Source organism: Triturus cristatus, chromosome 2_1, assembly GCF_964204655.1.
Source record: "Triturus cristatus chromosome 2_1, aTriCri1.1, whole genome shotgun sequence".
NCBI classification, from domain to species: Eukaryota; Metazoa; Chordata; class Amphibia; order Caudata; family Salamandridae; genus Triturus; species Triturus cristatus.
This window is the reverse complement of record NC_140581.1, coordinates 761,635,100-761,661,954: the sequence shown is the minus strand read 5'-3', so window position 1 is coordinate 761,661,954 and position 26,855 is coordinate 761,635,100. Positions and strand designations below refer to the sequence as shown.

Here is a 26,855-nt window from a genome sequence, read left to right as displayed (position 1 = left end):
ATGCTGAAGGGCCCCACGCAGGACTCGTGGAGTGTGGGGGGCTGATCTTCGGTGCAGATGGTGCTTGGGGTTGGGGCTTCTCAATCCCCGGTGCACAACTTCGAGGGTACCTCAGAAGCTGCGCTGTAAGTTACTAGCCACTTTTCCCAGGTAGCCGGTCCCACGTCGCTCGTCGCCTCCACGGATCTCAGCTCTGCTGCAGATGTGGATGAGGGTCGGAGAAGTCTGGAAGTCAAGGCTCTGGTCGGGCTCTGCAGTCGGTTCCTCGTAGAGCGGTCGCAAAGCAAAGGGTAGTCTCTTGATGGTGCCTGTTTGCACAGGGTAGCCACTCCTTGGCTACAAGGGAGATTCTTCAGTCTTCTTCTTTCGTCGAATGTCGAAGGTCCAGAGTTTCTGTTCAGTTTTGCAGGTTCAGGATAATCTAAAGTCTTGAGGCCCAACTCCCACTCTTATACTAATCTGGGGGGCTGGGATACGTGCTAGGTCACGCCTTATGGGTGGGACCTGGGAGGGGGTGGTTACACCCACTTCCCTTTGTCCAGTTTCGCGCCAGAGCTGGGGCTGGAGTGCCCCAGCGCCGGTTTGAACTGGACTATGCAAGGAACACCTTGTGTGCCCCAGGCATGTCTCATTCCTTTCAGCCCACCCTGCCCCAATACACTAAAGGCTGTCTGGGGAGGTGCTAGCACCTCCCCAAGCAGGAAACCTATTGTCCAGGCCTCCCTGGCTGGGATCACTCCCAGCTGCAGGAGGTCAGACTTGTGTCGTGGCAGCAGCATCCATTTTGTGATGCTGAGGCTTTGGTCAGAGGCTAACAGTTGAAGTATGATTTTAACATGTCTTTCCCTCTAGAAGGGGGGAATAATATTCTCATGTCCAGAAATGGCATGGGGGTATTATTCCACAGTGTTAGACACCTTACACGACATGTTTTGATAAAGCCAAACCATAGTTACCATAACCGTCTAAGATTATAAGGCACTTTAAGAGTATATGGTAGGCTATATCATAGAACAGCTATAAGGACAAGGTTCCGAAAGCTGCAGACAGGCTCAGCTCATGCTAGAGCACCATCTCACATGTTACCAAGCACTCTGCCTCCAGGATTGTTAAGGCCTGCCATAGGAGTGACTGATAGGTACACATGTGTCTATATGTAAGTTAGGTATAGGAATACTACACCTAAGCAAGGGGTGATTACACGACCTTGCCCCAGCTGAGTGATCAGCCAGTTGTGTCAAAATGGAAGGCCAGGCCAGGGGTGGCATAATACATGCTGCAGCCCCTGGTAGGCCTAGGGTACACCTATGCCCTGGGTACCTAGGGTACACTGTACAGGGGCCAATAAGGTGATCCTATCCAAATGGGTTATGCACCTAAAGTACATAGTATTAATTTAGAGAGAGAACAGCAGGGCTGTGGGTCTGATTAGCAGGCCCACAGCCACATCTAAGTCGAAAACCAGTAAAGCAAAAGCAAAAAGTGGGGGTGAACATAGAAAGCAGACCCTACTCTCCTACAAACGCTTCCTCTCTTAAGTCACCTATGCCATGCCTAGTTCCGGCATAAAATACATTTATATTTGGGAAAACACCACAAGGTGATTTCTCAAATAATTACAAGTTATTCCTTCTGCCCTATTCATTAAGAGTGGAAGCATTTTCTTTAGGTCCATTTCTTTCAGTGCTCTTTCACGACTTTGTATCACTATACCAGGACCACCTAGTAGTAAATTCTTGCACTGCGTAGTGTTGAAAGTAGAACGGCAAACTCATGATGTTATACCAATCACAGATTGTGCCCTACTCAGCTGGAAATTGTATTTACACCTGATGATGGATTGGTTGACAGCATTTCTAAAGAGCCCACCACTCTATAGGTTCTCTTTGAGCAGGTCTCAACAACTGCCGAGCCAAAGAAACTGAACTTAAGCTTTTGCCAGTGGCTTAAAAAGTGAGGTAGAGCGCTTAACCTCCAAAGGGACCTGCATGCAGTGTATAGAATTATTTCAAGGACAAAAAACACATTTTTTCTTTTGCAGAGTTTTATATAGCGCAAACTTTACCCAAATCTGAATCGGGTATCAGAGCGCTTTACATAGCACCAGTTACGTTACATGAGGACATACATTCATTTTTGTTACGCAAATTATTGTATGATGTCCTCACTAATGTCATTTGAGATGTCATCAGTGACGTCATATATTATGTCAATGAGTGATGTCATATCAGTGCATGGCAGGGGACAAGGTATAGTTACATCAGTACACTATAACTGGTAAATGTCAGTGTTTTTTTTGTTTTAAAACAATAGCTTTTATATTATTAAAAGGTATAACTAAAATGTAACTTTCACCTTTTTTTAGTGAATTTCCTGGGTTTTCTTAATGTAAATTAGTTATTATTACCATACCTAATTATGATGTCACTTTATTCACTGAAAAAAACAAAGGTTAAAGTAACGTTATAGTTAGGTGTGAGAAAAAGATATGTTTTTTTTTTAAACCTTAGAAAGTCAATGACAACATTACATTTTTTAACTAAAAAAAAACCAAAACAGAAATTTACCAGTTATAGTTAGCAGAGCTAACTATAACTTGCACCACGCCACCCCGCCATGCAATGCTTATGACCTCACATATTACATCACTCTTGACGCGTTCTAGACATCATTTATGACATCTATGATGTCATCTCAAATTGCATCATTGATGACATCACTGATGACACAACTGATGACATCATCCAAGCTTCTATTGCACACATTCTCTATAAATGAATAAGGCATTAGAGGCCTGAAGGCAAGTACAAAGTATCTCAGAATAATATGAAGCATCATTAATGCCAGCACAGATACAACTCCCTTGGGTGTAGCAAGCATGGGTTATGTGCAACATTAACCTTATACCACACGCTTCAAGGGTAGGCTAGTTCATATTAACAAACAACCACAGGTATATGGGAAACCCTTATTGCACACGGTGTTCAATCTGTATACAAGTGTTCAGAGAAAGCCAAGTCCCTCAAAATTCTCAACATCTCTTCCAAAATTAATAATGCAAACGTCTCACAGTCATCGAACCCACATTGAGAAGTAAAGTTGATATGAGCAGAAAAGTTGGTAATGTAAATAGTATTTACTCTATGGCAAGAGTTTACTCTATGCCACACTGTGTGTAGACAGTGAAATTCTCGTGAGAAATACACCACATAATATTAAAAAGTATCTACAAATATACTCTATTCAACATTTGTCAAAAAAGACACTACTCGCTTAGAATAACCAAAGTCTGCAGGTGCTAAAGATCATACTACCTGCAGCCTTCATACTGTGGTGAAAACTTTACAGATAGCCCATCTTCTGAAGCGACACAAGCACATGTACATAGGTTAGTACCTGGTGCACACAGTCTTCTATGTTATGTAGAAATTGTCATGCTGAGATGATTCTCTCTAATAACTCAAGGCTGCTTACAATACAAGTATCTACGATGTAGAATCTTTGCCCTGTCGGAGAATTTTTCTGCAGAACCAAAAAACTTGAGCGGAATATACTGGACACAAGTCTTCATCTGTCTTCTGCACACAGAGTTACTCTTCAATGCAAAGGTTTTTAACATGTTTAGTACCTCTACACCCCTATGATGCATTAGAACCACATGCGTTTGTAAACAATTACACCCATTAGCTGCGCACAGGCTGAATAAAATTAGGTAAAAAGCAATATGGTAGCTGCCTGCCACTATGTAAACTATAAAACAAGCTAACATACTCATTGGATGTCAGAAGTGATGTCATCAACAATGTCATCAATGATGTCATCAGTGATGTCATAGAACATGTCATAAGTGATGTAATATGTGAGGTCATAAGCAGTGCATGGTGGGGGCGCAAGTCATTGTTACTTCTGCTTACTATAACTGGTGAATCTCTGTGTTTTTTTTAGATCATTACATTAATGTCGCTGACATATTCACCTAACCATAATGTTACTTTAACCTTTGGGTTTTTTTTCGGGCCATGTGCGGGGTTTACCTAAATTCCAGTTGGTTCAGCAACATGCGGTACCCGAGACATATATTATGATATGGGTATTGCCAATGTTGATATAAAGGAAGCTTTTCTAGTGTACACAAGGCTAGCAGCCAAGTACATCCGAGCCCCTTCAAATTACAGTGTGATGCAGAGTGATATTAATGGACAGGCATATCCCAGTTCCATGGCTGGCAGCATTAATGGCCTTTGTGTACCTCACCTGTGCCGTGTGCACTTGAACCAGTTCAGGATGTCTGTGCAGCTGGTATAGTAGATCTGGTCATACGGATGTGCGTAGGATTCCTGGACTGTGACTAAATAGCTGACAGGGAAAAACAAGAAAAAGATAATCAATACATTAAAACACCACCAAGGACTTTCACCTGCGTCATCTGGAAGACGTAAGAAGATAGTAGCTGTGATGTGGGCGTGAGAAAAGAGCAGAAAACCCACAGGTAGCAGCCGGAAGCTCTCACAGGCAGTGGCACAGTCCCTGTGTCTTAGGTTCTAGTGCAAGGAAGGAAATGGACCCCCTGGCCACTGTCTTACGCCAACACCCCTGCAGGAAGGCACTTCCTGTGGGCAGTGACGTCGCTTCCATTAGTGCAGCAGGTGCAGTGGCAATGGAGCCAAGGGGCCTGCGGGGCCCACTGAACCCTGATTATTGTTGTATTTCACCGCTGAAACAAGTTACTTCTGTGGCACATTTTGCAAGTGATATTTTTGTAAATTCATGTTTGCTGAATGCTGGCTGTGACAAACGCTTTAACACCTGATTGATGCAGGTGGTAAATGTGCTGCTAGTCTGACTTTGCACGCTTCTAGCGTACAATCATTCATTGTGAGGGTCAAAGGCAACCACAGATTATGCACATTGTAACTTTGCCTCCCTGATAAATGTCATTAAGAGAGAGTTAACCTCAGAAACCGAAGGCCTGTTTTAAAGTTGGCGGGTAGAGAAGACCCTCAGATTCCTGGAGGGAAAGTAAAACCCGGTGGAGGATCCACTGGTGGTGATACCACGGCTACTCCTTATGGTGGATGGAATTCAGCCGGTGGATTAAGGGCCTGATTACGAGTTTAGCGGATGGGATACTCCGTCACAAACGTGATGGCTATGCCGATCGCCGAATTACAAGTTCTATAGGATATACGTCACATTAGAGATGGAGTAACCTTGTCTGCCAAACTCATAATCAGGCCCGAAGTACTACTTCCAAACAACAGGCGAGTTACCACCCAAATCTGCAGCCGGCCGCTTCAATTAGGTCATGTTTATGATAACAGTTAAGACCAAGCTTCAATTGAAGACGCGTACATTGTCTTTTGAAGATGTGTCAATGGGCATTAGAATGTCCTCTGCAGTCCACTGCTTGCAGCGCTGCCTAGCAAAGCTCGACAGGACTGGGGCGGAGGCCACCTGAAAACCCGCACAAAACACAGACAACGATGAATGGACAGCGCCTGCTCCCTGTACCAGGCCAAACTGCTTACCTCTCCCAGTGGCTGCACACATTCGGATCCTCAAGATTTAGGGCATGTGACGTCCCCACCAAGTGGTACCAAAGTATGAATGCGAAGAAACCAAAACAGTTTACGGGAAAGACCATCTTTTCGGCAAGGGACCTATAAAAGAAGGAAATAAAATGTGCACATTAGGCCAAGAGCATCTCATCACATTGTACAGAATTGATTGAATTAAAAGGGGCTGGGGAATTTTTGTGCCCTAACTTCATCGAGGGTTTCTTTCTGATCTTTGGGTGATTTTTATAATTTCTGTGCATGAGGGCCTATTCCAGCAGTGATCTGGTTTGGTTATCACATATTAAATTTTAGTATCTAGCATGAGGTTATTTTTCCTCTTTATAATCCGTTATCTTATTTCCTTGTCATGACATATTTTCCCAAAAATACATCTTCCCCTTTTGGATGATTACTCATCCGAACACATATATTTAATAAAGCACTGTTAGTCCATCTTCCAATTTCGTTACTGTTAAGCAGAAGCCGCATTACATTTTACATTTAAGTAACAGTAATCCTTAGTTGCGCGCATGGGCTGCTGTTAGGTTTATAGAGCGATACAGAACAGGAGCTTGTTAGGATATGAAGGAAGTTATCATGGAGTAGGTACAGTGATCACACACCATGCCCGTAGCCCCAATTTTCTATCAATTTCTGGGGTTCCTGGAAGCCGCATTCACACAATGGCTGAAAGACGAGGTATGAGGTGCAGAAGTGGAGAAAAGTGGTTGATTCAGTTGTGACCACCCATTTCTTGAAACTTTGAGAAACTACTTTTTAATAGCCGCGCGGTCTTATAATATGGAATAAAAGTATGGCCCGTTTAGCATCAGGTAAAGGCACCGAAGTATTTTAGCACTGAAATGCTCTTATGAAATTAACTGTGATGGAAAAGGACTGAGGCACATTGTGGTGATTGTGGGTGCTTTGGGGCCTTGTCTTGTGTGCAGTAAGGAATAACTAACAGGAAGTGAAGTGCTCTGAGGGGATGGATAACCTGTCCTATTGGTCTGCCTGAGCATCCGTGGCCCAAGACTCTTTGTGATGTTGCTTCAAGGAGTAGCGCCAGGCTTTGTAGTGACCTCAGCAGGTAGGCGAGGTGAGGTGCCTCCTGGCCACAGGTCCCTGGGGTAACCATGCTAATTCGAAGGATTGATACTTGATTGACCAAGAGGTTGTCCACAGTTGACCCAAAAAAAGAAAGCAGATCAGCCTAGGTTTTTCCACGCGCTCGCCATCGCTGTCAGTTGAGTGTGAGAGAGTCACTCTACAAAGCCCTGAATCAAGGGAATGCACTGCCCAGGGCTGGATGAGGGAATAGATTAATACTCATGCCTGCTGCAAGCTCAGAGCTGCAGCTACACATGATCCTTCCCCATGACAGAGATTACACACTGGGAGAGATGCCTGCTCCTTGTTACTGGAACCGCTTTGTGTGCCTGATGCATGGCGGGGCGGGGGACCAGGCAGTCACTATATTGAGGTCAAAATATGAACCATGATGTAGGGACACACATGCTCCTGCCGCGACTGTTACAGTGTATTTATGTTGCCTAGTTTTCACATTTACTCGCATCGTTGACGTGTACAGTTTTGGAATAATTGCATGTTTTAGTCTACACATTTCTAACGGATTTGTTTGTTGGGCGTACATTTCTGGTGTATTAATGTTTCATCTTTTGTTACTGGTTGTTTGCTCTGGGTTTCGTCTTGGACTGTCAGAGGGCGCTATCCCTTTCTGGGGTGCAAGCAGTATTTGGATTTCCCAGTGACTACCAGTTGCGTTGCCATGGTAGTGTCACAGCAACCATGCACCCTCCTCCCTTTAGGACATTCTTGGGGCTAAAACTTAAGATATCACAGACAGGTGAGTCGGCTTCACCTTCGCAAGGGCGTAAAGAAGCAGGAAAGCGCCATCTGCGGAGCATGGGTTGATGCGGCTCCATACTGTACGAGTAGAGAGTTCGCCTTGACAGGCTTCATTCTGCTTTATCTTTGAATTCTCTCCCTCTAGATTCTGCATGGACAGCCCCACAGGTTCCGAGATTATCCCATGGTGACAAATCAGTCCAGGATGCTATGCACCAACGAATGAGGCATGAAGGCTCAAATGAAATTAAAAACAGCAACTCTGGCTTGGAGGTGGGTGGTAATGAGACATCCGCCATGGACGGGCAGGCGTCTCATCAGTCCACCTCTCGCATTTCCCTCCGCAGAGGTTGGTGATTTCACCAATGGTAAAGCCGCCACCAGCTCAGCCGTAGAGAAACCCCTCTGCAGTGCAACCACCCGCTTTCAAGACATCTGGAGTTCTACCATACGTAGGGTGGGCCTTCCTCTGACAACACATTCATTGGAATCTTTATTTTCTTGTCCAGGGGCAGTACTGGGCTGGAAAATGTAAAAAAAACTCTCCATACAGAGAGAAAACTCATCAGGAACATTGGTTATATTTGTATTTCTTGCGAAAAGAGACCATCATTTTAGGCGCCTGACTCCAAATAAAAGTGCAGACAGGTCCTGCATGCCAACATGGTATGGCAAATATGCCAACACTGTAGTTTTATCCTAGACAGGATGTGATCCATAAATGGAAGAGCGCAGGGGCATCGGAAGTGGAGGATTGGAAACGCAACATGGATTGGTGTATGAGAGCAGAGGAACACATCTATACGGTCCAGGGCGGTCCCAAAAAGTTTGAGAAGATCTGGGGAGTGTGGGGGGCCCGGGAAGAAGACATGGTTAGAAGGCAGGACACACTGGGAGGTCTACAGGGAACAACAGCCTTTGAGGGATGGGGCGGCCAGCCACTGATCTGTACATGGGTACCAACAAACTTTGACCAGAAACCATGGGGACCTTTTGGATGGATAGTGCTTACTGGGTTGTCATGTGTTCCTGTGGGGCGGGAGAAGGAGGGAGGGACCACTTTTCTGGGATATTTGGTTTGTTGGAAGTTACTTTTGAAATACAATAAAATCGGTTTTTTTTTAATCACTGTCGTTTTATCCCGGGGCAGCTTCCACTATGGATGCCGGAAAACAGCCCAAAAAGTTCCACTGTGTGCTAAATAACCCGGAACAACCCCGAGTCCCCCTATGTGTTAAATAACCCTGAATACAGTAAGCCTGTGATGCACTTTACATAAAGGCAGGGAATGGGTCCATTCAAACCCGTCCCCAGTGAATTAGCCTGGGCTTTCATCACTCAGGTCACTATGGGTGGAGCCTATCATGATAACCAGAACAAGCAGCCACACAGCTGATATAGGGTTTCTCTTTTAAAGTGAATGGAAATCTTTGTTTAATGAAGTGTGACAGTGTGTGAGAGTCTGTGCACACACGTGTGCACGCTAAGAGATGTGGCCTAAGAAGTAGAGCTGTTGACTTTCGAACCTGAGAACAGAGGTTCAAATCCCGGCTCAACATTGTATGATTCTGGGCAAAAGGTTTAATTTAATTTAATTAACAATGTGACATGTAATGTATGAATTGTATTTTTGTAATCCCCACTTGAAGTGCACGGCCCTGTAGATCATCTTCCATCCCCCCAGCAATGTACAGTGCTCTGTTGCTTCGTAGCTAGGTCTGAGCTATACAAGTACCGCTACATACGTGGCTGTGTATGTGAGAGAGAGTAAAACTTTAGGGATTGGTGGAGGGATAAATGTATGAATAAGAGTGGCAATGGGAAGGTTAATGGATGCATCAGTTGATGAAGAATAAGAATTGTGTGAGACTCAATGGGTAAATGAGTGGATGTGTGAAGACTGCTGAGTGAACGACTGCACAGATACTTACGAAGCGGTATAAATGATGGAAGGATGGATGGGTGAGAATAAATGAAAAGAGGAATGAAAGAGTAAGATTTAAACGGGTGGATACATTAATGAGTTATGAAGAATGGATGAACAAATGCATAGATTAATGAGTAGTACCAAGTTAGGCGGATTAAGGAATTAATCAATGCTAGAGCGTGGTGATTGATGGTTTGATTATTGAGGTCTTGAGAATCCATACATGAATGAATAAGAAAGTTAATTCATTAAATCAGTTATTGATTTAGTAATGTCTGCGGTACCAGTTGCTGCATGCAGGTCTCCTTTGCGCGCCATAGCTACGTGAGCAAAGAAAAACAGAAGGAAACATTGGTCCACCTCACGGATGTGTGTGACTGCTGAGCAGTGTGTAAAAAACATTGATCAACATCACATGACAGGCGGGTGTGAGCTAAGATTTTGAGATTTTGTGCTCCCTTTCAGCTCTGAATGTGTCAAAGTTCTGGGATTCCCAACAGCAAGGAAGGAGGGATTGGTACCCGCTTGTCGGAACCATGCCACACCAGGGACGGACTGGCCCTGCCGGGCATCGTGGTCCCCCCGGGAGGCTGAAGGGGTGGGGGCTGGCTTTGCAGGTGGGGGTCGGTTTTGTAGTGGTGCTGCAATATCGGCTCCCAGTAACAAAAGCAGCAGTGCTTCACACTCGCACTCGTCTCCCACCTCCTCCTCCCAGGGATGGTCCAACCAAATTACCAGGGCGGCTTGGGGTCTGTACCACACCAGTACGGATGAAGCAGGCGCTTGCCCAGTGCAAGCGAAGGATCGATGAAGAACCGCAACCTGGTTCAGTACAAGTGAGGTTCATGTGTAGAATGAGTCCAAGAAACAACCAAGCCCAGGGGCCGCCCTGGCAGGGGTATGCATTGCTGAGCTAGGCACAGCACCAATCTGACACCCCTCTGACCCCAATGCAGAAGAACCAAGGCGTCGCCGCCAGGCCAAGCAACACTTACACACTCTATCAGTCATACTCATAGTAAGCCCATGCTCACAGCAAGATGGACAAGGATCGCCCAGGACCACAGAGAGGCAACAGCATAGAGGATACAATATAATACAAACTTTAATCCCAGCTGACTATTGATTCAAGTGCTTAAATCGGTTCCAATCATCTGGGCACGTTCGAGTTCATCAGCTTGTGGCACGACTGTACCATTGTAAACAGGGGCCAACAATATGCCTATCACTACTGGCCCTCTTCAAAATGGGACAGTCCAGCTCGAGCTGCTGGGTCATTTCCCTCCTGATCAGGAACGCACCCTCAAGTAATCGAGTGAGTTCTAGGACTGGGATGAAAACCAAAAGTCAAGGGCTTCGAGACAAAAACCGAGTAAGGGAAAACATTTTATAACAGAAACAAAATCTCACTTCCACTGAGGAGAAAAGATAACACATCATGGGACGCAAAAAACGAAAAAGCACTGTCCTTTTGCCTTGTTATACATTTATAGTGGACCACAACAAAATGTCCCTCTGAATTATTACACCACTTCAAAAATCTTTGCTAACAATGTAGTAGGTAAATATAAAGAGTGAGAAGAAGGGCAGTGCCTGCAGCCTGCTAACTGCACTGTTGCCTAAAAGCACCTCTAACTACTTGTTGCAGCAGTTAGCGGGTGCCACCAATGCACAACCAACCTTGATGACAAACAGAGGACAGTGATCACTCGCCTCCCACACTGCCTCATGCTACTAAGCAAAGGATGCTGCACTGGAGCTGTGTACCAACTGCGTGGGAAGATGGAGGCCTTGCACAGCTCAGAGAGCAAGGTTTACATCACAGGATTATGAGATACATAAGTACAGTCTCCTTTGGGTAGAATGTGCTTTTATAGGCTGGTGTGTGGTTTTGTGTTTGCAGAATAGATGGCTTTTTTCCTTAAGCTGTAGCTTGTCATTATTCTTGCCACAGAAGACTAAATTGAAGGTCGTAGAGCTGCACTTGGCCATCCATTCCCAAACAACCATCTCGAATAAGAAACCCCATCAAGACGCTGAGTCAACAATTCAGCTCAAAGCCTCGCACGTAAACAGGATTGAGGACCGTGCTGCACACCCTCCACCGGCTGTCCGGCCCCTGCGGAAGCCAACACAGAACCAAGTATGGCCCTCTGATACACAAACAAGGAGAGGTGAGACACTCAACTCAATCTCAAAGAGGTAGCAGATACAGCCATTCAAGAACACAGAAAGCGGAAACCCTATAGAGGGTGAGCTGTCCAAAGTAACCGAATCCTGGCCGCAATGATGGCTGCCTTTACACAGAGGGCTAGGTCCTGGCAGATAATGGATACCACCAGAAAAAGAAAGGGGCCAGCATTCTGCGAGACAGACACATCTAGAGGCTCAACAGAATAAACATGTTAACCGCAGGGTGTAAGTTGCTTAGTTAAGGTGAAAGAGGTTGGCAGTTGCTAGGTCTCCATCCACAGGCAAAGACGTGTGATAAAGAGTTGTTCCACAGAGGAAAACACTTTGCTGGGGAAAGAAGGAAAGATGAAAGCTGTCAGAGGAGAGCTGAGAACTAGATTTCGAAGAGTAGGCTAGCAAGAACTGCTAGGCATCTACCTAATGTTTGTTAACGGGACATCAACTTGTTACTTGTCCGACTGAAACGATTCTGGAGCTCGACTACTATCTCTGTTAGATGCTGACATCAAGATTCCCTTTTTGAACAAAGTCCCTCTCATCGACACAAACTCACTGATGATCCTCGAGTGCCGAACCAGGTTTTATTTTTTCAGCATAACCAAAGATGACGCAAATAATCACCATCCAGAGTCATTGCATGCAAAATGTGGCTCCTGACTATTCACTATGCCCACCTGGATTCCACTATGGAGGGTTTGTGATTGAGCAAACATACATTTCTTTTGTGCAGACTGAGGGAGGGGTTTATGTCAGACTAGCCAAATGGACATTTTGTTGACTCCTACTTCCCAAGGCAATGGGGCAAAGTTTGCTTCTAATCCCCAACTGGGTCTACTGAAATGATCCCCTAAATCTGCCTTTGCCGAACCCTGCATTGTCTACATCTCAAGATGCTACTCAATTCTAAAGCTGTGTCTACCAGAGTGATTCTCCACTGATGCCTCATTCATATTTGAACATAACCGGCAGAAAGTATTTCTTGCAACAAGCTCATCACCACAAGATGTTCTAACCTTAAAACTAAACATTTCCAATATTCAACAGCAAAGTACATGTGAAAGGAAACACTTAAGCCCCCAGGACCGGCTTTAGCGCTGGTGGTGCCCGGTGCTACAATCACTTTTGGCGCCCCCACATTCCATGACCGCCTTTCGGATTCTCTCCCTACCACCTGCAAAAGTGCTCCTTATCTCTCCTATTATAAGATATTGCTCAACATAGCGCCCCCCTGAGGTCACAGCGCCCCCTTAACAGGTGAGCCCCACTGCGGTCGCACCAGTGGCACTGCCCTAAAGCCGGCCCTGCAGGCCCCGATTATAAGAAATGCAGAGCACAATTCCCATGTTTTGCACAATTATCAGTGAAGCGTTGTTCCGCACCATGATTTTGCAATTTTACTGGTTGGAAAATTCAGCCAGTTTTCTGCCAAGGCATGGGGGCCTGTCAGTCAACATGCTCCCCTACCTCCTCCATCCTCCTGACCCTCGTCCCTTCCCATACGCCCAACCCTGCACATGAGCCCTTACAGGCATTTACTATCCCCTTACAGCAAGTGGTAAAGGTCTACATAAAACTCTCCTGAATTGGGATTACTGCGCTGAATTCTGCCTGGTACATCCAGGTCCATACGCTTAGTCCCTATTCCAAGGGCTCTAACTTGTGATTGCAGGAACTCTACACATAGTATTCCTCACAATTAGCAATTGGGCTCAAAAAGCTACCATAGTCCAAAAAAACTAGAATTCCAAGGGGCAGGTGTTCAAATGATTTACAATGCTGTGAAGATGCTGTAGCACAAAGATGCAGGCGCCACAAACCTCATGACAATTCCACATTTTCTTGTGGGCCACAATATCCTCTGTTATTGTTAACAAGGTCATTATCCAACTACCAAAGTGGGGTATTTTCCCTGCTCTAAAGAAATACATGGAACATTTCAGACTGCAGCTGCCATTGTAAGGAGGCCCATGTTTTGAGTCAGTCAACAACCAGTGCAAACCATTTGCAAAGTAATGCCGGTGTATTGTTGCCCACTCGGCTTTGTTCTTGAGGATGCCAAGCATTAGGGGGGCACTCTGAAGCCCTTACTCCCACATGACACTGAGTCTCACTTCTGAAGCAGCTGCATTCCATTCCATAAGGCTTGTTACCGTTACCCAATTAGATAAATCTCAATTTACTGGCACCGGAAAGAGAAAGGGCTTAGCTCACCCTCCTGAGATTCAAACTTGTGATCTACAGGTATCACCAGACGTCAGCAGCAAGCAAATCACTCCATGATCCACCTGTGCCACTCTACATCAGCACTGTGCATCACCCAATCACTAACCGCCTTATGAATATTAATGCATCCGGCTGGGGGGTCGCTCAATGCTTATAGCCTCATCTCATACACGCATTATAAATTCAGTGCAGGGGAAACCACGTCTTCAGTTAATAAGCAACACCCTTCAAAGGCACTGCAGCACTGGAACTGCGAATATTTGCACATTTAATCTGAATCTCGAGACAGGGTCAATAAAAAATAAGTATGGACTATTCTCATTCAACAGCCATCACATCCTTTGGGTCTTTGCACGGATGCCTTTCCGCGACAGCACCTTCTAAAAGCATCTAAAAAGGATCCTCCGAAAGCCTCAGTATTGGAGGCTGGTATCAGAGAAGAGTCTTTTTGCAAATATTTTAATAGCATATTGGCTTCTCTGACACTCTTTGTAAAAGCTTGTGCAGTATCTATGAGGAAAATGAGGTAATATTCGCTATATTTATTAATTGATATCTTTTGTGTAGCACTTTATATCCCAGAAAGTGTTAACGTGCTTCAGAATTAGGGGACACACGACATGGCATACCCAGTGCATATTCTTAGACCAGCAGGGGAGCGGCCTGTACTTTTTGTTGATGGGTTTAGGCCCAGATGTCTGTACTAGGGTGAATGTTTGACATTGTTCAACATTCTGTCCATCAATTGTTCTTTTTGCATTTGTACTTTATCCTGAGCATCCCTTCTCAGTCATAACCCTTGTTGCATCTGCAAAAGGAGCATATTTGGCCCCAATAGCACAAGTCATGATATAACCTTTTTATTTCTCTCGTTGCCCCAACAAATGGTGCATGAACTTGTTAAAAAAAAAAATCTGAATATTTCAGACAATTTTGTGAAATAATGAAACCGTAAGTTTTTCTCACAGTAAATAAATTTCCACTTGTATTTATTCATTCCCAAATATCCAGGAGTACAGAATCATACAATGCGATACATCATTTTTTACAATAAATCTTTCCGTATTTGAGTCTGAATGCAATTTACAAATTTAACAAACAGCAATTTGCATCAAGCAGCGAAAAATCTTGATTGCAGATTGGGTTATTCGCCTAATTATTAAGAACATAAAATCAGATCTGATTAGCATTGTTGTGTTTAATTCAGCAGAGAATTAAACTGTGCACAGGGTTTAACTGTTACAGACCACAGTGTACAGTAGGAATAAGCCTTTTGTCTAGCGCCAAGCGGGAAATTGCCAAACATTGGAATGGAATGCACTCATTTCCAGACCATTACGTTTATAGGGCCCGTCAATGATAAGCCGGTGTGTGGTCGCGCAGCCATTCATGCTCAGCATGGACCGTTCCCGTCTACCCCGCCCTCAGTCTAGTTCGAGACAGAGCACTTTGCAATAAATTTGCATGCAAAGGAAGATGGAATACCACCCAGACGCCAACCAGCCCATGTCAAAGGCATATATGGACTTTCAGGCACATGCATCAAAAGAAAAACCGGTCGCAAATGGGCAGATTCTCAGAAGCTGCCCCTTTGCGACCGGTATTTTTGCATTTGGGATGCATCATCCCAAATGCAAAAATTGCAATTTAAGTAATCTCTAAATTGCGATTACTTAAATTGTGATTGCCCTTAAGGAATCACAAATTGAGATTCCTTAAATGCAATGCATTAAAGTAACAAAATTAGCGATTTCGCTAATAGGGGGCGCAAATTACCATGAAGTTGAACTTCATGGTAATTTGCAAACCCTTTGAAAAATGCACTTTTGTGGATTTTTCAAAGTTTCATGTTGCACACACACATGCCCTTAGGGCATGTGTGCGTGCAACATATGTGCGCAGGTCAATTCCAGGGGTGCAACAGGGTGTCCTTTTGACACCCTTGCACCCTGAAATTGCATGCGCAATTTGCGAGTACCTATTGGTACTCGCAAATTGCAATAGCGATTTCCCATTCATATGGGCCTGTAGGTCCATAGCAATTAATGGGAAGCAATTAATTATTTGCGACTCGCAATTTGCGAGTCGCAAATAAGGAATGTCCAGGAATCGCTATTATTATAGCGATTCCTACATGCATAGGATTTTGCGAGTCCTCAATTGCGAATCCTTAATATTCGCAATTAAAGACTCGCAAAATTCTAGCTTGATGCATGTGCCAGTTTATGTATTATGTTTAATGGCCATAGGCGGCAAAGGCGCCTGGGTGCAGTTGTGTGTAAGAACATAAAGACCTGTAAATAATTTACGGCGTATGTAAGTATATATGTAAGAGTATTAGTAGTTATCAAACTTAGTTAGACAACAGCAGAACACCGAGAAAGGGTGGGAGCCCGCAATACGATTCAGGATCATTTCCGGTCGGCCATGTTCTTCCTGGGTGGAGATTCCGATCATGTACTGATGCAGAGTTCCCTTAAGAGGTGAGTTTTCAGATCCTGTCTGAATTCCAGGAAAGTTTAAGCAGTTCTGACGTTGAAAGGGATGTTACTCCACATCCTGGAAGCATAGATGTAGAAGGCCTTTCTTCTGTTTTTTTTTTTCCTTTTTGCGGATTTTTTCTTTTACAATCTGGTAATGTCCTGGCTTCCATAGAAGCGTTCTGCCTGAGGTGGTTAGTTTCCTGACTGGGAATGCATAAGTGGTCTTCTATGACAATCAGGTGATCTTGAAAATGATGCAAGCGTGGAGTGGGGGGGCACTGTAGGTCCTTCGAGGTTGTGGTTATGTGGTTGTGCTAATTTAACCCGGCCTTGTGGCGCTACAGCGTGTAGGAAGCCTTTCACTGTGGCCAGTGTGAAGCCAGTGACCTTATAGGGCAGGTGTTGCCTCCCTCCAAGGGGGAGTGGATTAAGGCTTGAGAAGCAGCACTATGTTAAAACACTTTTTAAATCTGTGGCACTCAAAACTTTTAATCATGTATAATTTGAATAACAAACCAGTCGTAGGGTATAGTTTCGAGCTCCATTTAGACTCTCGGCAAAATAGTCTGCCCAGGGGGTCATACAGCAACTGGACAGCCTGTTACCGCCTACTAATCATTGGCTATGCTAAAACAACCTTCATTTTGCTTTTAGATATGTAGCACTTCAATGTAATGAACTTTAGGGTTCTTGGAATATGCGCGTGTAGTAACCATGGACATTGAACTTTCCATTTTACTCAATAACAGAAGGGTCTGGAATTTAGTGGTGGAGGACATGCAGTTGTGAGGGAAGTGACACTGCCACTTCCCTCACTCTAGTTACTCCCTACAGAATTCCATGTCCTACAGGGTTTTGTTTCAATAGCTCAACCATATATTATATGATATGGAGCCACTCTAGATGTTGGGTTCATTTCAACAGTTCGGATTCCCATGGGAACTAAGTGTAATGAAAGGAGTTCTAGCATGCCTAAGGAGAAGGTGTAAATATACAATATGTAAATACACGTACTCGGTGATGACAGGATTGGGTAGATGCTACAGGGATGGTGTAATGCTTCACTGCATTTATGGTAAGCATGTTTTGGTCGGGTTCAGTTTGGTGTTAGTGGCAGCCGATATTGAGGTTGAGAAGCATGCGAGGGAAGTCATAGCAGCAGTAGGGTAGACTCCCAAGGCAGGGATCTCACCTTAAAAGGTAGCGTGCCACCAATGACCAAACTCTACGCTCATGAAACCTTTTGGAAATACTGATTATAGGCCATGAGGGATCTATTTCTCAGAGCCTGGCGGTAAATATCCAGGCAATTTCAAGAACATTTGAGCCTCAACCTACAGGAGCTATTATTGTCATGAGCTTCGCCTGTCATCACCAGGCTCAGCCCCACCAAACATGCATGATGTAACAAGCAGGGCTGAGAGAGGAGGGGTCCTCGGAAAAATGCATTGATGCACTGTCTAGAGGGGTCCAGGTGGGGCTTGTGCCCACACGCTATATCCCTGTACCCCACCTCGCCTCTTGTGCCCCACAACAGCTGCTGAATGTGCCAGGAGGCCACAGAGAAGAGAAACAAATAGAAACTGCATCTCACCAGTCAGAATATTTTGTCCAAATAACTTTCACTGCAAAGCAGTGTTGAGACTAAACATGTCAGGAACATCCCCACGTGTGGATTGTCTTTACCATTTCTGTGACAGAATGCAATGGGAAGCTTGTCTTTTAACATGTTTCATTGTCCTGCAAAGCATGGAGCTGGTGTGCATCAACTTCATATTGGTGCAACGATGGAGTAAATGCTCTTTTTGTCCAGCCTTTGCTGCTCACTCAACATGCAATGCTGCAAACAGGCTTTAGTCCAGCCTGTCTGACATAAATATTTTCAGACCGAGAGCAATCAAATTGTAAAACCATCACAAAGTATATGATATAATTTTTTGCTTTTTAATAATTTTGCATGTGTAATACAAAGTAAAAATGGATCTATAATTTAACATTTGTTAAAAAAGACAAAAAAACAGAGATAACAATATTTGCGGTACAAATCGGCATACATCATCGTTGTCATAAGGAAGATAGCAATACAGACAGACACATCAACCACTGCCATGTCCATTAACTAGCCCTAAGTAGTTCCACCAGCGCCCCACGGGTTTCTGTCTTTTAACATGAAAATTGCAAACTAAATGCCACAGAAATGCAACCATACAAGTGAAACTTGTCTTGCGCTGTAGATTCTGCGCGCTCCATGTGATCTATTTTTTGTAAGGACCTAAAAATAGAATATTGCTAAGACCGTAACACATACGTTACACCTAAGTACAAAACTTAATGAAAGGAAATCTGTAATTGCAACAGAAAATAAGGGTTCATACTTGCCAAAAACAGATGCGGATGGCCTGAAAATATGCACGGGACCCATGTCTGGGCATACCTGTCCCACTTAGGGAGACATGCTAAAGTATACAAAAGTGATTACTCAGGCTGCATCCCAGTCCATTGTTAATTTGCACACCATGCCATTTCTGTTTAGACCCAGTCATATGCAAATCAGTCTTGACCCTACTCCAAAAAGAACAGCCTAGCCTGAACTGCCAAGCCAGGTCCTTCCTGAACCGGAACACAAGCAATCCAGGACACTTATTATGAGCTCATCAGCGGGATATAGCTTGGTTCCATTGGCACAGTGTGCACTGACCCACATCTGGGCATACCCATCCCACTTAGGGCGACATGCCAAAGTATACAAAAGTGATGAACAGAGTGCTTGAATTAATCTCAGCCACTGGTAATAACTCAGGGCTGCATCCTAGTCCATCGCTATTTTGCACACCATGCCACCTCAGTTTGGACCCAGCTATATGCAAATCAGTCTTGACCCTGTTACTCATGGGAATGGAACCGGAATGCTAGCAACCTAGGACCGGTTTCACCCTAGTTAGGGTTCTTCAGCCCGGTATAGCTTGGCTCCAGTGGCACAGTGAGCCCGGGACCCACACAATCCATCCATCACTGTTGTCGCTCTAAGTTGGATGGGTATGCCCAGGCATGGGTCCTGTGCACATGTCACTCAAACTAAGCTGTACCTGGCTAATGAGCCCATAACTAGGGTGAAACCGGTCCTGGGTTGCTTGTGTTCCAGTTCAGGGAGGACCGGGCTTGGCATTTTTGACTGGACTGTTCCTATTGGAGCAGGGTCAAGACTGATTTGCATATAGTTAGGCCCAAACGGAGGTGGCATAGTGTGGAAAATAATGATGGACTTAGATGCGGCCGAATAATTAACAGAGGCTGAGTTTAATTTAAGCATTCCTTCCATCACTGTTTTGTATACATATTGTGTCGCCCTAAGTGGAACGGGTATGCCCGAACGTGGGTCCTATGCACACTGTGTCACTGGAACCAAGCTGTACTCGACTGATGAGCCGATAACTAGGACAAAACCGGTCCTGGATTGCTTGTCTTCCAGTTCAGGGAGGGCCTGGTTTGGTAGTATGGGCTGGACTGTTTCTATTGGAGCAAGGTCAAGATTGATTTGCGTATAGCTGGGTCTAAACCGAGGTGGCATGCTGTGCAAAATAACGATGGATTGGGATGCGGCCCTAGTGATTACCAGTGGCTGAGATTAATTCAAGCATCCCATCCATCACTGTCTTGTATACTTATTGTGTCGCCCTAAGTTGGACGGGTGTGCCCAGACATGGGTCTCGTGCACACTATGTAACTGGAACCAGGCTGTACCTGGCTGATGAGCCCATAGTTAGTGCGAAACCGGCCTTGGGTTGCTTGTGTTCTGGTTCAGGGAGGGCCTGGCTTGGCAGTTCGGGCTGGACTGTTCCCATTGGAGCAGGGTTAAGACTGATTTGCAAATAGCTGGGTCCAAAATGAGGTGGCATGAGTGCAAAATAACGATGGATTGGGATGCGGGCCGAGTGATTACCAGTGGCTGAGATTAATTCAAGCGTTCCATCCATCACTGTTTTGTATACTTATTTACTTACGGAGATCACAACTGTTTGCAGATTTCTGCCTTTTTTAATAACAAATTTAATTTATTTTAAAGGTTGCCTACCAAAATACCTTTATTGTCCTACCAACACATCGCCATACATCCTCACCGTCATAAGGAAAGAGCAATACAGAGCTACATCAACCACTGCAATGTCCATTAACCAGCCCGAAGTAGTTCCATCAGCAGCCCCCAGGTTTCTGTCTTTTTCTTATGAAAATTGCAAACTAAATGCCACTGAAATGCAACCATGCCAGTGAAACTGACTTGTGCAGCAGTTCTCTGCGCGCTGCATGTGATTTATTTTTTTAAGGACCTAAAAATAAAATATTGCTATGTTCGTAGCACATATGCCACACCTAAGTGCAAAACTCATTGAAAGGGAATCTGGAATGGCGACAGAAAATAAGGGTTCCTACTTGCCAAAAACAGGAGTGGACTGCCTGGAAAATGGCCTGACAAGCGTCTTACTTTAAAAATAAATGCATTTCATATGGACTTAAAAAAATTATTCAAAAACGTATCTTCTAAGAAAGCTGACGTATTGTAGCATCCTTGAACACCCCGACGCTGATTCGTGGGTCCAAGTCTGCATTAAATCCGTTTTGACGGAAACAGCTGTAGAAATGCCATACTTTGAAAGAGATGACACGTTTCCAAGTAGTGCTATACAAACAGCCACTAGCACGACGGTGGAGGCGGCCCGCGCCAGATGTTTGTGTGTGCCTGGGCTGGACCACCACAAGCCGGCCAGAGAGCCGCTTTTGGAATGGGGAACCCGCCTTGCATGTTGGCTTTAAATGGTGTAATTGACTTTGATATTCATGGACACGTGCCACTTATGTGCACCGTGCTACGCCCAAATCACAGAGGCACTGCAATGGAAGGGACGGGCCTTCATGTGGGGGAAGCCAAGAGGATTGGGTGACGGGGAGGGAAGAGGAAAAGCCAGAGGTTGTTAGCTCCAGGGACTGACTGGCGGCCTGCGTCTGCTCTATGAACGAATCCTTGAAGGAACGGATTTATGTATGAGTATATAAATATATACACACAAACACCCATATACATATGTTTGCACACACACATATATATATCCATATATATGTATATATAAGTATATATATATATATATATATACATACATATATATGTGTGTGTGTTATATATGCTTCCTTCTTGTCCCTGAAGGAACGGTGGAGTATATTACATATGTTTCCTTCTTGTCCCTGAAGAAACAGTGTAGTATGTTAAATAGAATTCCTTCTTAACCCTGAAGAAACGGTGGAATATGTTATATATGTTTTTTTTTTATTCTTGCGGTGAAGGAACTGTGGAGTATGTAATATATGTTTCCTTCTTGTCCCTGAAGAAACAGCGGAGTATGTTAAATAGAATTCCTTCTTAACCCTGAAGAAACGGTGGAATATGTTATATATGTTTTTTTTTTATTCTTGCGGTGAAGGAACTGTGGAGTATGTAATATATGTTTCCTTCTTGTCCCTGAAGAAACAGCGGAGTATGTTATGTATGTTTTTTTAATTCTTGTCCGTGAAGGAATGGTGCAATATGTTATGGGCCCTTGCTTCTTCTTCCTGAAGGAACAGTTTCGTATGTGATATACGTTTCCTTCTTGTCCCTGAAGGAACAGTGGAATATGTTATATACATTTCCTTCTTGTCACTGAAGGAACAGCGGAGTATGTGATATAGGTTTCCTTATTGGATTGCTAAAGACAGATTCTCGCGGGACCGACTCACAAGGACTTCTGTAAGTGGGTGTTTTTTACTCTTGTCTTAGATGGCAATTATTTCTGAGTTTCCAGGCCTGATTAACAAAGCATTTTCTGGGAGTAGCTGTGTTTTACTCCAGCCTTGGGTGTGACTTTCTCCAGAATTCCCAGAAGAAAGGCATTCATACTAATGAAAAAATGGGTTGTGAGTCTTGAGGAAGCATGTCTTACTCCTAGAAATTCATGAGTAAGTTTGTCAAACTTGTCAAAAGTGAAAACATACAAGTAAATCTTGAGTAAGACACAACTACTCACAGAAAAAGCTTTGTGATTGGGCCTATAAAGCACTGGGCACAGTCTCACTGTGCTGACCTGCCCACACGGAGCAGTCCAGCTCATACCTCACGGCTATGCCCATTCCTCATACGTGGAATGTTAACTCACTGCAGCAGTCTGCGACCACTGCGCCTTCACGCAGGGATCAAGTCATTTTGAGGTCTCATCTCTTGCATCCGGAACTAGCTCCTAGTGAGAATCCTGAAGTAGCTTCTAGTAGTAGAAACCTATTCTCCTCTTGAAGGTAGTTTTATCCAATCCTGTGCAGTAGAATTATGCACGGATGGATTCTAAATGGCTACTGGTCACCAAAAACAGTTTTTGAGCTGTTGGAGTGTGCTATTGGCCACTTGTGAATATAAGGGTGGTATTCGGCACAATGAAGCCCAAATACATGTTCACAAAAAGCAGGTACATTCCTGCTGGTGCTTAATCTGAACAGGGCAGGTTCCCATGTTCTCTAGTGGATTCCTGGCATTAAATGATCTTTTGTGCCCAGAAGGAAGACACATCAAGCAGATCTCATTGACCTCAGGTGGGACCATCATTGGCCAGTGCAACAATGAAAATTCCCAACACTTTGGTGAGATACACATCATTTACAATGCTCCTCTGTACTGTACAGTGCTGTCAGCATTGACAGAGGTGCAGAGGAAGGATCAACCAATCGATGTCATTCTGATACAATTGTATTGATGTGAACATTAAAGAAGTGCAGGAAACTCTGGGAAATGCTATTTTTGATGATGTTAGAGCAAAGGGAGATATATTACATTCGCGGTTCTAGCCTATGCCTGGTTAATATGGAAGAACTTAGAATAAAGACAGGTTCCTCTCTGCAAACAACTACTGAAGCAGACACTATACAGTCCGCCATGCTACCACTCAAAGCTGAGTTAAGGCAGCATGTCAGAGATCAGATCCTCAACATAATGGGCGAGATTCACTTGCTGGTTGTCTCATTCCTTAATCAAATTTCATGAACAGCATAAGAATAATCAATATTGTCTTGATTGGTTGAACACAGTTGTTAGCAGAGGCTTGTGGTTAAATTCTTCCTCATATTTGGCCTAGCACAGGGAATGCCCAAGTGAGCAACAGATAAACATTAAAAAGGCATAAGCAGGAGGTGTCTCAATCAACCTCACTTATGCAAGAAACACAAAGAATTACGAAAAGAGAGAGAGAGAGAGAGAGAGAGAGAGAGAGAGAGAGGGAGATAGAGAGTGTAAACTTGGAAGAATTTGCTAGTAAGTAGGATCCTTGTCCAGAAGTGTGTCTATGGCATACAGTGGCGGCTGCTACGGTGCAGCTGTGGTGAGGTTAAAAAAAAAGAAAATGTAAACTTACCTTACTGGCGGCCGCCTCTCCTCTGTCCTTCTTGCCACTACGCAGGAACAGGAAGCACCCAGGCTTCCAGACTCCTCTAGCTAATCACAATGCTACTGAGCAGCGTCGTGATTGGTTTTAGCACTTTGGTTTGGCACTCAGAGAAGGACTGAGAGGCTGTGCATGTTTTCCACCCAGGCTGTGCATTACAGTTGGTGGATAACATGCACAGTGCGCATGACTGTTTGGTCGGCTCACGACTGCCGGCCAAACCATCAAACACACTTGGAGAGTGCCTACCACTCCTCCCCTGCTCTGTGAACAGCCCCTCCTCACACCTACAGAGCCCTAGGGAAAAATAAAATGATAATAACATGATGTTATAGTTTTATTTTTCTTGTGGGGCGCCGCTCCTCCACCTTAGCTGAAGAGCCGCCCCTGGAGGCATGTTATCCTCAACAGCGGATACTCTGGAGCAGTGGCTGGTTAGCGGCTGTTACTCTGAGAGCACGCAGCGGGTTCGATTTCCTCTGCTGTTCACATGGATCAGTTTCTGGCGTCGCTCAAGATATCGAACATGTAGGTTCATGTGGCATGATTGGTTATTACATTCATTATTTTTGTGATATGAATTAACGAAGCTCTTAAATCTCGTCAGCCAATCGCCTTTGTTCTAATTTGAAATCCGGCACAAAATATGTTTCAAACAATGCTGTGAAATGGTTAAAACGCTGTAAAGGCATAGAGGCCAAAGGGCTTGCTAGAAGTTTTCGAAGATGCTGTACTTTGTACGGCCCATCAGCAGGAAGTCTGAATATTGACTCAGAGTGCTGAGGTCTGTCTGTGGGAGGCATATGAACTGTGTGTTCTCATCGCATCAGTCCATGCTCCTCTTGCTTCATGACTGTGCCTTGATTTTAATCCGGTCTTTCAAGCCCCCCCCCCCCCCCGCACCGTACCTCGATATGAACATGGAGCTTCTGGTGGTCAACGCTATGCAGTACAAGTACTTGTGCCATGAATGGGGTAAGAGATATGATCTCCAGGCTTATTTGTTAATTAGGCTGGGTCTGGTGGTTGAGTGGACTCATGCATCCACTCCAGGGACCTGTGATTGTCCCCAGCTTCAAGTCCTGGTGGGGCCCCTCCTCCATTCATCCTTCTTAGGTCGACAACATGAGTACTATCGAGTTGGGTCCCTCTAAACACATGCTCTCTCTTACTAGTACCAAGAGATCTCTTTGAGAACAAATATGATGGTCTAAAAATACACAAGTTGCATTAACTTTTCAACCACAAAACCTGGATTCTAATTATGGCTTCACGACGTGACCAAAACTGTTTGCCTTAGTGCACATGGCTTCCAGTGAAGGAGAGCATGGACCGAGATGTGATGTATGTGGGCACGGAGGATCCTGTAAATGTTTATGTGTTTTGGAAGTTTTGCCGTTGGCGTCCTTGCTGAGCCATCATATTGTAGATTCGTATTGAAAGTAAATCGGATGATTAATGTTCATGAAATATATGTGTTTGACACCATTGAAATGCAGCTTTAATTATGCTAAGTTTAATACATTGTCTGCTACTGCCACAATTTCCTCGACGATTTGAATTCCCAAACTGGTTTGCCATTTATTGCTAACTACATTAGTTCAGTTCTATTCGAATTTTATTTAAATCACTGTAAAATGTAGAAATGATCCTATCTGAGATTATTCCTCTAAGTAGTATAGAATAGCAGAACTTGGGGCTTCTTGGACCCTGTGCAGTTATACAGGTGTAAGTACTGAAAATAATTCACTTTTCATTGCCGGCATCTTAGCCCTCAATTCCACATAGATATTTTTTGGCCTGAATCATATTGTTTTCTCATATGGATATCAAACCTCTGTTTGGGACTTGTTTCCTGAAAGACATTGGGCAGTTCTGGATTTCTTCAGTTAAGAATTTGGTTAACCAATTGTGGGATTTCATTTCTAAGTACCTCCTCTCAAATTCAGCTCTAAAACAATATGTTCTTTTGCAGAACCTTCTTAAAATATTTGAGGTGTGGAAATGAGCCAAAAATGATTGTTTTGACAGATGCGAGCTGCCCTTCCTTGGACAGGATGTTCGGTAGTTCTGCACTTGGCTGGGTGCACATTACCACCAGTTGTAGCACCCCCACCCTCTCCTACAGACAGGAGCTCATACTGTGCCACATTCTGAGGGGGCGGTAACTTTTGAGGCCCACCTGAACTCATTCCGTAACATGTTCACTCCTTTGGCGTTGCTTTGGAGAGAGTCCTGGATCATTTGACGATGAGGTGGTATTGAGGGAAGCTTCCCCATCTGTGCCTCTGGCTCTTCATCATGTCTCTTACTGCGTTCACAGAAGTGTCTTGTTTCCACGACATGCCTCACAGCACTTGTGGAGTGACTGTCTTTCTCTGCTCTGTTATCCTCGGCAGGGTTAAATGGTGCTGTGTCACCACAGCACTCAAAGCAAGGAGTGACGGCTGCCTCAGCTGTCAGGATCATGGCAGCCTTGAGAGATGTGTGATGGCCCTGGGCGGCACCGGCCTCACCCACCGCATCTGCTTCCCTCCACTGAGGACTTGGATGCTCATGGTGGTCCTTCACTTCTCCCCTCATTGTCATCATGGGCTTCTCTGATGGAAGAAAGCGAGCGTGTGAGTAGCGTTATTACTTTATAACTTCTAAAATGTGTTCATCCCCTCAACCCCCAAGGAAGTGGCACATGCCACAAGCCCTTTGAACCCTGGGATCAAGTCTCAGGGATGGAGTATCGTGCCTCGGGCACGTGATCTGACGAAATTCCACCATGACCTGCACTGACAGTGGCAGACCTGTCTTAACGGAAGATAGAAGTGACGTGCTCCGAGTACACACTGTCTATCACCAAAGGAAGTAAGACTCTCGAATGGTGGAGAGTCTCCTCAGAAGTGTACTGCAGAAAGCTGTACACAGGCGTGAATGCGAGAGGGCAGTGGTTTCACCGCTTCTAGCTCCCGGAGGTCAGTGGGCCACATTCAAGAGAGGCAAACACAGGAGGACCTGTTGCTGGCACCACAAAAGGTTCCACCACTGAGAGGGAATGTGAACTAATGGGATCAAGAGACCAGATCTTGTTCCAGCTCCCACACTAGCACGTGCGAACTCGAAAGTACATTACATTACCTCGCTGTCCTTGTATTTC

The 26,855-nt window shown here is 44.6% G+C and overlaps 1 protein-coding gene across 1 annotated transcript in view; it reads right to left on the bottom strand.

Moving 5' to 3' along the window:
* The window catches only part of MEGF10 (multiple EGF like domains 10), a 279,766-nt gene that overhangs the window by 199,549 nt on the left and 53,362 nt on the right, over nucleotides 1-26,855 (bottom strand). The window contains exons 2-3 of the mRNA XM_085632702.1: nucleotides 5,529-5,660; nucleotides 4,255-4,356 (exon numbers count right to left, since the gene is read on the bottom strand). Of these exons, the coding sequence (XP_085488828.1) occupies nucleotides 4,255-4,356; nucleotides 5,529-5,644 (218 nt within the window). The 5' untranslated portion in view covers nucleotides 5,645-5,660. The remainder of the gene's footprint in view (nucleotides 1-4,254; nucleotides 4,357-5,528; nucleotides 5,661-26,855) is intronic.